Source organism: Lithobates pipiens, unplaced genomic scaffold, assembly GCF_037356315.1.
Source record: "Lithobates pipiens isolate NorthernLeopardFrog02 unplaced genomic scaffold, aLitPip1_a1.2 Scaffold_22, whole genome shotgun sequence".
Classification (NCBI taxonomy): Eukaryota; Metazoa; Chordata; class Amphibia; order Anura; family Ranidae; genus Lithobates; species Lithobates pipiens.
This window is the reverse complement of record NW_027507784.1, coordinates 280,219,277-280,234,048: the sequence shown is the minus strand read 5'-3', so window position 1 is coordinate 280,234,048 and position 14,772 is coordinate 280,219,277. Positions and strand designations below refer to the sequence as shown.

The following is a 14,772-nucleotide window of genomic DNA, read 5'->3' as shown; positions in this document are numbered from 1 at the left end:
CTTTGGGTCCAATTTGGACATGTTCATTTAAGGGTGTACTCACTTTTGTTGCCAGCGGTATAGACCTTAATGGCTGTGTGTTATTTTGAGAGGACAGCAAATTTACACTGTTATAAAAGCTGTACACTCACTACTTTACATTTGTAGTAGTGTCATTTCTTCAGTGTTGTCACACGAAAACAGAAAATATTTACAAACATGTGAGGGGTATACTCACTTTTGTGAGATTTGTGTGTGTATATGTGTAAAAAAAAAAAAAAAAAAAAAATTATATATATATATTTCTTTTTTTTTTTTTTTTTTTTTTTTTTTTTTTTTGTGGAGCTTGAAGAGCACGCTATATTCTGCTTTAACTCTTAACATCAACAGTTTGTTCTGTACTTGCTGGCATTTCGGTAAACCGAGAGAATGAAAATGTTCCATAAAAGGAAGTCCTCTGCAGCAGATATGAACAACATTAACAAAGTGCCCTCAGTATATATTTTATCTGTACCAGAACAGACAAAACATTCATTGAGCTGAGATTATTTACGTCACCCAGATAATGAATCTCAAATTTAGTCGTGGCCGGTAATGCTAACAGCATCTGTACTGATGCGCAGATCTGCACAACACCAACCCAAGAAGGAGGTTCCTTTTTACTTTTATGGGATCAGTGAAAGGGTTTGTTTTAATGGACTGAGTGATGCAAGCAAAGTCTAGCAGGGACTGTTGCCTGCAGCAGATGAGTGTAAAGTAAGCTAAGGGAATTCCTGGCCAGAAAATCTTCTAGCTAATTAGCACTATTTTGAGGCCAAAAATCTTAAACGGGGAAAAAGATGACAAACTGTGGATGCATTTCATTACATAATGTAAACATGCATACACATAACAAGGGTAATTTTTTTTTTTGTTTCATTCCAAATAAAAACCATATAGCATGTTGACAATATATATATACATTCCATCTATTTTTGATTGAATAAAAAGGCATTGTATGAAAGGAACCCTTCAACAATCTGCCACTCAGTTTTTCAGCAGTCAAAAAATTGTAATCAGGCACTCTCGTTTTTTGATTCTTTAGATTGCTCGGGAAAAGTAAACAAGTGCATCTAGGGATGATGACATTTCTGTGTAACTTCAGTTACAGATTCTCATTTTTGTTTGTGCTCAGACCCCCCATACTATATTTCTTTACCTATTGGGGACACTGGTTTAATTCTCACACAAGAGTTTTATACTGTGACTTACAGGAGTTTGGACACTAGCAAACAAAGCTGGGATCTGTGTCCCACTGGGGAGCTTTCCCTTCACTTCCTGTCCCATAGCCAAAACAGGAAGTGAGGAAATCCCTGCAAATTAAGGGAATCCTTTTGGGGCCCCCCAGGTCACCAGAGCTTATGTCCCCATTGGACTATTTCCCCTCTATTTCTTTCCAGAGGACAACCCAACATTTTGGGATTTTCTTTCACTTTTAATAATTGTAACCAGGACAAAGAGGCTGAATCTCTCTCAACAGCGGCACAGACCACAATTAATAGGTTTTCTAATCCCTCTACACTTTATCCAAAACGAAAGCAAAAAGTTTTGCCTTTAGTTATACCTAAAGGAGTGTATTTTTAGTTCTGCACTCCTGTGACCCATATTTAGCCAACAATAAAGTCCACTGTCAGCTGATGTCACTAGGCCAGTCTCTTCCCTGGATGGATCCCGACTTGCCAGTATCTGCACAGATTCCTGACTGGCAGCTAGCTCAGCCTCTCAGCATGCCGCTGAGAGCCTGAGCCAGACCCCGTCACAGCCCAGCACTCTAGTAAGTGCTGGAGGGGCAGAGCAAAGAGCCGCTGACTGTCCCCTGTTCTCTGCCAACTGAAGACCGAAAGAGAGTGATCAGTGGTGCTTGATCGCTCAGCTCTTGGTCTTAGAGGTGGCAGCGGACAGATGATGCATCCTCATAAGTGAGTGTTTGTGTTTTTTTTTTTTTTTGTTTTGTTTTTTTGTGTTTTTTGTTATGCAGGCAAAACATTTATTTTATATATGTATGTATGTATGTGTGTATGTGTGTGTGTGTGTATATGTATATATGTGTGTGTGTGTGTGTGTATATATATATATATATATATATATATATATATATACCGTATATACTCGAGTATAAGCCGAGATTTTCAGCCTCTTTTTTGAGGCTGAAAGTGCCCCCCTCGACTTATACTCGAGTCATCGCTGTCTGCCCGCTCGATCAGCGTGTCGAGCAGACAGACAGCGGCCAGTCCTGTTTTCGCCTGTGATAGGCGGAACACTGAATTTCCCAGCAGCCTGTGTTCCGCCTATCACGGACATCGTATCATCCTCGTACTACGGACGAGGATGATACGACGTCTGTGATAGGCGGAACACAGGCTGCTGGGAAATTCAGTGTTCCGCCTATCACAGGCGAAGGCGGCGGCGCAGCTTTTGAACTTTACAATGGCCGCCGACGAAGAGGGCACGGGACGGAGGCAAGGGAAGGCACGGCACGGGACGGGACGGGACGGCGGCGGCAAGGCACGACACGGGACGGATGCAAGGAGGCAAGTCACGGCACGGGACGGAGGCAAGGAGGCAAGGCACGGGACGGAGGCTCGGGACAAAGGTAGGCTGGACACACACACACACACACACACACACACACACACACACACACACACACACACACGGATGGAGACACACACAGGGATGGATGGATGGATGGATGGAGACACACACACACACAGGGATGGATGGATGGATGGATGGAGACACACACACACAGGGATGGATGGATGGATGGACACACACACACACAGGGATGGACGGACACACAGGGATGGACGGACACACACACAGGGATGGACAGGCATGTCTCACCCTCGGCTTATACACGAGTCAATAAGTTTGCCAGTTTTTTTGGGGGTAAATTGGGGGCCTCGGCTTATATTCGGGTCGGCCTATACTCGAGTATATACGGTATATATATATATATATATATATATATATATATAAACATTTTTACAAAAGGGAAAACCCCCTTCCTTGTTACCCTCCCCATGATGTTTGCTCACCCTCCTCAACATATATCCCACCTAAACTGTAACACCCTTCCCTTAAAAAAAAAAAAACACAGAGCTTAAGTTGGAAAGGACACCTTGCTGGGACTAATGCTGGATAAGTCTCTTTGAGATTATACAATGTAATAGCAGCTTGCAGTGTGAATAAAAGTGACTACTCCACAAGCAATACAGCTGATAAATGTGTAACCCAGATTGGGCTTGGTACATAGCCCTATAGGACTGACACTGTGTCATGGTCCTTGGTGAGATCTATGCTTATCCACTGGTAATCATGTGTATCAGGCTCCACATCCTTTAAATGATTGTAAAGTTATTATTATTTTTTTTTTTAAGTTAAATATAAAGAATTTGTTATATTTACCTGCCTGTGCAGTGGATTTGCACAGAGCAGCCTGGATTCTCCACTTCTCGGGTCCCTCTCCGGCTCTACTAGCCCTTCCCTCCCGTTGAGTGTCCCCACAGCAAGCACTCGAGCTCCCTGGGGCAATTCAGACATGGAGCCATAGCCCGGCCCAGCCCCACCCTTTTCTCTCCTGAGGAGGAGCAGTCCCAGGCAGCCGAGACAATCCTACAACATCGCTGGAACTAGATGGGGCTCTGGTGAGTATGGGGGTGGGGGGGGGTTCGGCTGCACACAGAAGGCTTTTTATCTTAATGCATACATTTTTTAAAAAAACCTTCTGCTTTTGAAATCACTTTAATTGCAGTAGGTCCAGACATGGTATATCTCCAGCTCGTTGCCGTGCACTCCAAACGACCAAGGCTAGGATCCATGCTTTGGGGGTTGTCCCACCTACTTTCCATGGCTTCCTCCAGGGCGTGGATCAAATTTTGTAAAAAATGCAAACATGAAAATGGAGTCCAGGTGTATCAAAATGAATCCTGATCCACTGCCAAATCATTGCAGAAACGCACATCCAGTACCACCATTGCTTAAAAAGTAGCACACCGTATACTGTTTTTTAAACACTAAAACTATGAAGGACAAATTCACTCGCATGAATTCAAAAGAAGATCCAGGATATTGCTCTTCACTTTCATTAGGTTGTAAAACAAAATCTTCACAATAGCAAACCTCTAGCATAAATACAAAAAGTCTTGCAGTAGTGAAAGACTAACAAATATTCTATATTAGAACTGCAGAAACTCACATTTGTATAGTGCAACAAATTATTCAAAGCTCATTTAAAAGTAGTGGCTCAGCAAGATAGGCTGAGACCTTTTTGGCATTGGACTTCGTTGGGGGCCTGTGGATAAACATCACGTTTTACAAATATATGTCAAGGTAGAAGTTTAGCTCTGCTAAAGGAACTATACAGTACAGTTGTATGCAAAACTTTATGAACCCCTGACAATTTTCATGATTGTCATTTATAAATATTTGGGTGTTTTGGATCAGCAATTTCATTTTGATCTATCAAATAACTGAAGGACACAGTAATATTTCAGTAGTGAAATAGGGTTTATTGGATTAACAGAAAATGCACAATATGCATCAAAACTAAATTAGACAGGTGCATAAATTTTGGGCACCCCAACAGAAAAATCACATAAATATTTAGTAGAGCATCCTTTAGCAGAAATAACAGCCTCTAGACGCTTCCTATAGCCTGTAATGAGTGTCTGGATTCCTCCTTACAAAACATCTTCAGTTCAGTTATATGGATATGTGGCACTGGGGTGCAGCACCGTTGTTGAGGCAGATTGTGGGCACTGCTGGGTGGCACTGACGGGGGGCACTTATTTATTAATGAGGTGGCACTGGCAGGTGGGCACTGGCAGGGCTGGCCGTGATCGGGACTGATGTCCCGATCAAGGCCGCCGGTCGGCTCAGGGGACGCGCAGGCCGCTCGTGCACGGGCGACGTCAATAGACGTAGTCCCGGCAAAGGAGGTCCACGCTGTAGCCGTCATTTGGCTATAGCGCGGATCTCTAGTGGTTAAATACCTTTTCTCATGATTAGATGCACCTGTCTATGAAGTTCAAGGCTTAATGAGCTCACCAAACCAATTGTGTTTTCCAATTAATCAGTGCTACGTAGTTACAGGTATTTAAATCAATAAAATAAGGGTGCCCAAGTTTATGCACCTGTCTAATTCCGTTTTGATGCGCATATATATATATATATATATATATATATATATATATATATATATATATATATATATATATATATATATATATATATATATGCACATTTTTTGTTAATCCAATAAACCTCATTTCACTGCTGAAATATTACTGTGTCCTTCAGTTATTTGATAGATCAAAAATTAAATTGCTGATCCAAACACCCAAATATTTATAAATGACAATTGTGGAAATTGTCAGGGGTTCCTAAACTTTTGCATACAACTGTAAGTTTGTGGAATGGAACTTCTGCAACCACCAAACAAGTGTACTCGCTCACTAATACGCCTAAAAAAAAGTGTACTAAAGTCTGTGCAGCTCCTTTTTAAATGTGAATCAACATGGATAATATGTGTTGGATACACTTGTAGAATAATCATTCACTTAAATCAACGTCTAATTGTGGGAAAAATAAAATAAAAAAATCTGAATAAATTATATCATCCACTGTGCGGTTTTGTTTTGTGCTGTACACAAAACATAAAAACATACCTGTGCTATATATTGGGTGTTCTCCACCCAATTAGAAAAACGTCTCTAAAGAAAAAAATCAGATGTCTGTAACAAATTAGTGTTCACTTTGACTTTCAATGCATAAATCTTCACCAGAGATCAATTAAGCAGTGATGTTCTTCAGTGCCAAATACACCAATGCACCACTATTCCACCACTGGAGTAGGTGCAATGCTCGCTTATCTCAATTGTTGCTGCCTCCAATCGTAGTAGTAGCCAAATACAAAATGGGGATACTCTCCTAGCACAACCCAGTTGAAAATGCTCAACGGATAAGTTCACCATTGTGAACATGTTACACCCATATTTATGATGTAAACTGTTTAGGATACGCTTGCTCTCCCCCAGATTCCTCTCAGGACCCCCCCAACCACTCGTGACAGCAGGCTGGGGATATTCTCCCCGCTGTCGCTATTCAAAAAGAGCATGGCCACGATGGACTCTGCCCATATGGCTGTATCATTTATTCATAGAGTTCAGTGAATGAATGAACTACAGGTACTGTCACCCTTTGCTGCTGACGGCTATAGTTCACATTGAACTACCAAGGCACGGTTTTACATTTTATACAAGAGGCTGCGTTTGGCAGGCAGTGCAGCTGCTGCTCTACTGCCCTCTGGAGAGCAATCTGCCACAGACTGGCCTTTAATATTTGCTGGTGGCATTTTGACTTTTGCAATCATGTGTCTTGTCTTTATATAACTGTATGTTTGCTAATTCAGGAGAAATATGATTTTCCACAACTTTAATTGATGGTGTGTTGCATACTCTGATAATATTTTGGCTATTTGTGCATTATAGTGCATCTTGACTTCACTAGTTTTAGGCCAAAAATTATATGGTGAGCTGCTTTTCAGTCCCTGGTGGCACTGGATGACTTGTTTTTGCACTGATCTGGTGGCAGATGCAGTGTCGTCAGAGTTCAGTATGACCACCAGGCAGGTAGCGTTATAAATATCAGACGTCAGACTGGGGTAATAATCAGAATGACAGCAGAAATTGCAGAAGCGAATACTGGACCAACACAAAGAACAAGGTGGAATCTTTGTTCGCAATCACTATCCCAGTGCTGCAGATCTCTGGGATAAGGTAAGTGGGAGCTTGCAGTTTCTTAGATTTGCACTAGATTTACTAATTAATGTTTAAAATCTGTTAGTATCCTTTTTAAACTACACGTTGCCTGTTCTAGTCCAGTATTTAGAACGAATGTGGTAACTGTGTTACTATACATTTTTTATACTTTTTATAGCTTTTGTCTGCCTCCCACATAAGGGAGTATAGCTAGCAAATGATTATTTTAATAATTATTTAACTTTTTCTGTCCACTGCAAGGTGCCAGTTAAACATGTTTACAGAGTGCTGCAGTGTCAGGAGGAAGAGCTCACTCAGATGGTCTCCACAATGTCTGATGGCTGGAAGTTTGAGCAGGTAAGCCATGAGAGTAGCTTACGGTGTTTAATTCTAAATGTTTCATTTTGTTTTTATAATTGTTCCTTTTTAAAAGTAAATGCAATGGCATATGATTTACCGTGAACTGCTTGCTTTTGACAAACTATATTTTTGTTCTACAAAATTAAGTGGAACTGACATTCATGTGGAGTTTTATGGCCTCTGGTTTGCTACCTTCTGGTCTCCTTAAAGGACAAGTTCACTTTTTTGAAAAAAACAAATGCACATTTTTTTTGCAGGTAAAAAAATGTGCATTTACGATTTTCTTTTTCTAGGAGCCTGGAAAGCATTGCACTCATGATCAGAAGATCATGGGTGCAATGTGGGGCTCCTGCAGACTGTCATTGTAAACTGTCTGTTTGAAAGGGCACAATGACAGGAAGAATCAATGAACTACCTAGAGCACTCTTTGGGATCTACAATCTGTCAGCCACAAAGGATGTTAGCACTTGTAGTTCATTCATTCATAGAACTCTGCCATGCTCTTTTCAAATGGTGACGGCGAGTGCGGGGAGAAGATTCTCGACCCGTTGTCACCTTATATGTTTTGCCTTAAAAACAGGTAGAACATGTAACATGAGCCCAAAGGTGAACTTCTCCTTTAAAACACCTGATTGTGTCAAATTCAGGGCTGTCCTGTCCCCTCTGAACACTTCATCAGTTATTGAAGACTGGCCATATACATGGATCAGCTGATCCCCCACAAGTGGGGTGGATGGGGAAATCCTCCCTGATGTGTTCTTTTATTCTGACACCAGGGAGTGCTCTGCTGTCAGAATACACTGATCAGCCCCACAGCCAATTGGTTTGAAGGAAAAGTTTCCAACAAGCTGGTTCTGAGAAGTCAATCATTAGATGAACTTCTATGGAATGGGAATGGTCAAAGATGAATCGAAATTCAGCCAGTCCCTGCTGAACCTCACAAAGTTCAGTCCATGTATGGCAAGTTTAAAGAAGTTCAATTAGCCCTTCTGGGTCTTATCTGGGGAATGCATGATTATTAGTGTCTGTTGGTGGAGATAGGAGAGTGGTAATAATTGAAATAGTTTAGGCAAAGGTCAACTTGGCAGGGCTGACACCATTAAGGCCTTAAAATTTACATGGGTTGTCAGCCCACAACAGGTCTTAGGAGCTGAGTGCATTTCTGGCATATCAAATGTTTTTTTCTATACCTTTTAGGAGTAAAATATTTGGGAGTGTGCATATATTTTTGGAATAGACTATTACTGCTTTTAATGGGCTATAGGCCCGTGTTTGGCATTTTCTAATTATTCTGGCCATGCGGATTAGCTGTATGAACAGCCTGCCCTATTTTAGGAGAACAAGCAACAGTTATTACGCTAAATTTACTGTTAAGCTCTTAAGCAAAACCATAAGGAATACTGCCTGCTATGGTGAGAATGAGCATCACAAAGCATGATGTATTGTTTTGGTGCGCTGCAGTAAATGTGCATTAAGAGTGCCTTCCAAACAATGGCAGTACATTGTGGTAAATGCCTTCTTGCTGCGTGCTGTGAAATGTGTGTTTTAAAGCACATGACCACACCACCGAGATCTGAATGGGATCTAAGTGATTTCAGCTCAAAGGTGGGTTAATGTCACACAACTTGTAAACCCTTGTTGGATGTCTAAAGATTTGAAAATGAACTTTTCTTGCAATAGAAGAATAATGTATGCTCTCCTCTACAGCAGCCTGTTTCTTCTGCCTCTCATGTCTTCTGCTTCTCCTCCGCCCATTGCTACAGCCTCAGAAAGGTATCCAGCACTCCCGAGTGTTAATGCCAATGTTCCCCACCACCTGCTGGTTCCTTCCATTCCACATAGGGTATTTGTGGAAAAAAACAAGTGCCCAGTGGGGAACATGGGTCCCCACATGGGCATCTAATACTCCCTAATTCATAGGCTTCAGTGCTGGAGAGGAGGAGAAGTTGGCGGAGAAAGATCTCTAGTAGTTAGGGTTGCCCAAAATCAATATTTTTTTGTAGAGAATGCCTTGGTATGCTGTAGTTCATAGAATGACAGAGTAGGAATTTCAGCCAATGTCTAGACACTTTCATTTTTCACTTGACTGCTTGTTTGGCTAGGCATTTGTTTTCCAGCATGGTTACTATGTATTTGCTGTGGTTGCAGTTTGTCAGCATAGGTTCCATGTATGGATGCAGGCGGGATCGTCAGTCAGAGTTTCTGCTCATTGTTTCAAGGGAAGTAAAAGAGGAGGAGACCATCCTCCAGAAATTCAGCGGTGAGGTGTGTCCTTTACTGCACACAGCTCTATATTCTCTCCTCTTCTGTACCCTTCCTGTACACATGCATGGCCTTGCCAACTAACTGTTAAATGTGAGCAGAATGCCATTAGGGCCAGCATGTTGTGTTGCAGATCCCAGTCTTCTACTGTGCTTGGTTATGGCACCCCCTCCACTCTCTCCTGTATTTTATTTCTGAATGAAAATCGCTGCCTAAAAGTATTGCTTGCCTGCTTGGCTATTTTTTTTAATTGTAATAAATACAATACCTTTTAGTAAATGAATGAGAAACCTTAAAGGATTTCTCTAGCTGTACTTAAAACTCTCTTGCTATAGGCTAAACTGCATTTTGACAAAAATGCAGATTATCCCTTAGCAAAATCTCGAGGGTGCCGTTTACAACTTCCTACCATCTATTACAGCACATGAGTCTGTTTAAAATGGAAAGCTGAACGCTTATATTGGTTTCAATTTACAACCCACCTAAGGGAAAAAGGGCAATCCATTAATTAAATTAGAATAGTTTTTAAAGTGAATATCTCTGGTCCTGATTTTTAAATTTGTTGTATAGAAACCTGTTGATAGCTTAAGGTATTTGCAGCTTGTCACATTGGCGTTCTTGTCAGGTCTACACAGCCATGGAAACCATTTTGATATTGTATGAGCAATGAGACATGTTTAGGCTTGAGGTGTTTAGAGCACTCTATTTTACTGTCATGTCAGTATCTCTTTTAAAAAAGCATTCAGCAAATCATTTTGCAAACTGCTAAATGATACTTGCTATAAAACAACTGTGTGAAATTGCTCTGTACTGTAGTATGCTAAAACATTGATCAATTGGGAGATATATATATATATATATATATATATATATATATATATAAGGACCATTCTTCCCACTGACCATCACACCAATGTATCACGAATTATAGATTGCTAATTTTTAACAGGGGTTCCCTGAGACCGGAGAACTATTTCAAGGGTTCCACTGTGTTGAAAAGGTTGAGAAAAGCTGGTATACACAATTGGACTATTTACTAATTCGGTGATCTTTATTACAGTGCCTTGAAAAAGTATTCATATCCCTTGAAAATTTCCACATTGTGTCATTTTACAACCAAAAATGGCCTTCAGAAGTCACCGAATTAGTAAATAGTCCAATTGTGTATACCAGCCTTTCTCAACCTTTTCAACACAGTGGAACCCTTGAAATAGTTCTCCGGTCTCGGGGAACCCCTGCTAAAAATTAGCAATCTATAACTCGTGATACATTGGTGTGATGGTCAGTGGGAAGAATGGTCCTTACACTTGTGGTCATTGGGAAGAATTACCTCCTTACAGATAGTTAAAGAGATCAATGGTGTCAGTGGGAACTTGTCTGAGAGGCAGAAATTGCCCAATGCTGAAGGTTCCACAAAACCCTGGCTGAGAATCACTGGTGTATACTTTAATCTCAGTATGAATGTAGCTGTTCTGTGAATCCCTCAGTGGTTTGTTAGAGAACCTTGGTGACCAAACAGCGTCATGAAAGCCAGCGAACACACCAAACAGGATAAAGTTTTGGAGACGTTTAAAGCGGGGTTAGGTTATAAAAAAAAATATCCCAAGCTTTGAACATCTCACAGAGCACTGTTTAATCCATCATCCAACGATGGAAAGAGTATGGCACAACTGCAAACCTACCAAGTCATGGCTGTCCACCTAAACTGACATTCGGGGCAAGGAGAGTATTAATCAGAGAAGCAGCCAAGAGGCCCATGGTTACTCTGGAGGCGCTGCAGAGCCACAGCTCAGGTGGGAGAATTTGTCCACAGGGCAACTATTAATCATGCACGCCACAAATCTGGCCTTTGTGGAAGAGTGGCAAGAAGAAAGCCATTGTTGAAAGAAAGTCCTAAAAAGTCCTATTTGCAGTTTGCGAGAAGCCATGTGGGGGACAGAGCAAGCATGGAAGAAGGTGCTCTGGTCAGATGAGACCAAAATTGAACTTTTAAGGCAAAAAACAAAACGCTATGCGTGGCAGAAAACTGCACACCACCCCAAACATACCATCCCCACCGTGAAACATGGTGGTGGCAGCATCATGTTGTGGAGAAGATGCTTTTCTCGAACAGGGACAGAGAAACTGGTCAGAGTTAATGGGAAGATGGATGGAGCCAAATATAGGGCAGTCTTATGCCACGTACACACGACCGGACTTTCCGGCAGGAAAGGTCAGATGGAATCATTCCGTCGGATATTCCGATAGTGTGAGATAATCCAATTGTTTTAAAAAAAAAAAAAATTCTGATGGACCTAGAAATAGAACATGCTTTAAATCTTTCAGACTGGATCAATTTCTGTTGGGAAAACCGTTTGTATGCTGGTCTGATGGACCAAATACAATGTATGGCAATTATTGGCTACTAGCTATTGAACTTCCTTGTATAGTCCCGTCGTACGTCATTGCATTAGAAACTAACGGACTTTGATCTGATCTTGTGTGGGCAAGTCCGTTTGGTCAGAACTCCGTCAGGAAGACCGTTGGAGTTTATTCTAACGGAAAGTCTGGTTGTGTGTATGCGGCATTAGAAGAAAACCTGTTAGTCTGTAAAAGACTTGAGACTGGGGTGGAGGTTCACCTTCCAGCAGGACATCGACCCTAAACATACCAGACCTACAACAGAATGGTTTTCAGCAAAGCATGTTCATGGATTAGAATAGACCAGTCCAAGTCCAAAACTAAATCCAATTGAGAATCTGTGGCAAGACTTGAAAATTGCTGTTCAGACGCTCTCCATCCAATCTGACAGCTTGAGCTATTTTCGAAAGAAGAGTGGGCAAAAAAATCACTCTCTAGATGTGCAAAGCTGGTAGAAACGTACCCAAAAAGACTTGCAGCTGTAATTGGAGGGAAAGTTGGTTCTACAAAGTATTGACTCAAGGGGGAGGAATACAAATGCACGCCACACTTTTCACATATTTATTTGTCAAAAATGTTAAACCATTTATCATTTTCCTTCCACTTCACAATTATGTGCCACTTTGTGTTGGTCTATCTCGTAAAATCCCAATAAAATTAACTGACTTCATTATTCTGAGTTTTTTTTGCCATGCAAAAATCTTTAAAGAACACGATAAGATCAGTGTAAGTATAGACTGAGATTTTCAAACATTAATATTTATTTACAATAGGTCACTTACAAACACCACTAACAGTTTGATCAATAGGTTGACACAGATACTATCATTTACAATTAATTGCTAAATCCTTGGTATATGTTTTGGATAAAACTAAATATTTTCTCCAATTGTAGATATCCTAAATTGTTACTTAATTTAGGAGATAATCATGTACTTTTGACTAACTGTGAACCTGCTGCAGTTGAATTTCCGGGTGAATTCCGTCTAAAGTTATGCTAATACAGCCAATTAAAATGACCACATTTTCAGATGTTAGGATATGTGATGGGATAGCAAATCTGCTAGCATAAAATAATTGCACACATAAAATCAATAATTTATATGAAACTATGGTTATCCTTTTATGGTTACTGGCCAGATTATTCTAAGATGGCTGCTGACTAATGGGTGGAGTTGGTCTTCCCCAGAATTACATCTGGCTAGGTGGGTTATCTGATGGTGAAGTCTCCCAGGTGATGCAATCTCTAGATAATGGTTGTGTGTCGTGATGAATGTCCTTCAAGTGATGTGATTCCTTTCTGTTGCCTGACAGGCTATTTTACTGAGTGGCAGAGAATACATTCATAAAACTTTGATAAACCTGGCCCTTAAAGTGTAACCTCCTCTATGCTTGGTGGGGCATTGTAATCATCAGCCCTGTGTTTAACTACATATTAACTCATGCGACCACGAGATGGCACCATAGGACCCGAATTGTCTATTTCAGTTTTTTAGGGGGAGGGAATTACAAATGTATAGTAAATGTATTTATAGGACTATGTTTATTTAAATCTAAAATATATAGAATGCCTTAGAGCAGGGGTCTCCAAATTATAGCCCTGCAGTTGTTTAGAAACTACAAATCCCATCACACCTAGTCATGTCTGTGAATGTCAGAGTTTTACAATGCCTCATGGGACGTGTAGTTTTGCAACAGCTGGAGGGCCATAGTTTGAAGATCCCTGCCTTAGCGAGTCTGTTTCCTATTTTGTGATCATTACTCTCTTGAAGTAGCAGTACTAAACTGCTAACTACACAGATGGCATGCAGTGTTGCCAACTGCCCATATTTCTATGGGAGTCGGTGTGCCTATTTGCTACTACAAGGCGAGCTCTGCCCGTGATTTTTACGTCATGGAGGTCGAAAGGCTGGACTGAGGAGCCTCGTGGAGTGGACAGTCAGTGCAGGTGTCTTGCATGTGTGATTGAGGGGGAGACCCAGACAAATAGTGTGGACTTGGACCCCCGGGCTCTGCACGAACACACACCAGGCCCTGGCCAGCAGTGCAAGCACACTCTGGTGAATGCACAAGGTCGGTCACTCAGAGACAGAGTGAATGATTCAGAGACAGACAGGCAGGCAGGCAATCCTAGCAAGCGGCAATTGGTAAAACTATTAAATTTAAATAATTGCAGTGACTAGTTGCTCTGACCATCTAATTTCAGGCAGGCAGCAGACCAGGCACACTGGCTGAGCCACTGTGACAGTCGAAGGCAGAGCTCAAGGCGGGACCAGGCAGAGAGACAGCCCCCACCCGCCCTGGCCCTCTGCCCTGCCCCACAGCTACCACCCCAGCCACACCTGTGAATGCTTACTAATGCTATGTAAAGTTTGTTTGCTGTCTGGGGGCAGACTAGGACACTACTTTTGAGTGGGGGTGATATGTAGTGGATACTGCAGGAGGACACTACTGTATAGGGCAGTGTTGCCAACCGCCCATTAATTTACGGGTAGCCTGTAAAAAAATGTCTGTCCGCAGCCCCTGACCTCCTCCTGCACAATGTCCGCAGCCCCTGACCTCCTGCTGCACAATGTCCGCAGCCCCTGACCTCCTCCTGCACAATGTCCGCAGCCCCTGACCACCTCCTGTCTTTTATCATGTCTGCAGTCGCTGAGGGGGAGTTTGGAGAGGAGTCAACAGTGGGAGCACTGCTGGGAATGGGGGTCATGGGAGGAGTCAGGCACTGCAGAGGAGACTTTGGGATAAAACCAGAGTCACCAAGCTGGAGCTGTCTGACTGAGCCCTGCACGGTGCACCTGAGAGGAGGTCAGTGACCGTGCCGCCATGCCAGTCTGAGGGATGCATGGGGGCACTGATATAAAGGTTTCATCCCCTTACCTTAGTGTATTCACTAAGCAGAATGTGGTCTCTGAGAGTCCCCCTTCCCCCCACCCACATCATGAGCAGAGACCACCTTATATCAGAG

At 41.9% G+C, this 14,772-nt stretch overlaps 1 protein-coding gene across 2 annotated transcripts in view; it reads left to right on the top strand.

The window, feature by feature from the left end:
* LOC143924688 (BTB/POZ domain-containing protein KCTD5-like) overlaps positions 1-14,772 on the top strand; it is a 97,377-nt gene that overhangs the window by 50,437 nt on the left and 32,168 nt on the right. The window contains exons 4-5 of one of the 2 annotated variants that reach the window (XM_077449100.1): positions 7,044-7,139; positions 9,291-9,407. In XM_077449100.1, the coding sequence (XP_077305226.1) occupies positions 7,044-7,139; positions 9,291-9,407 (213 nt within the window). The remainder of the gene's footprint in view (positions 1-7,043; positions 7,140-9,290; positions 9,408-14,772) is intronic. The other variant, XM_077449101.1, reaches the window with a different exon arrangement.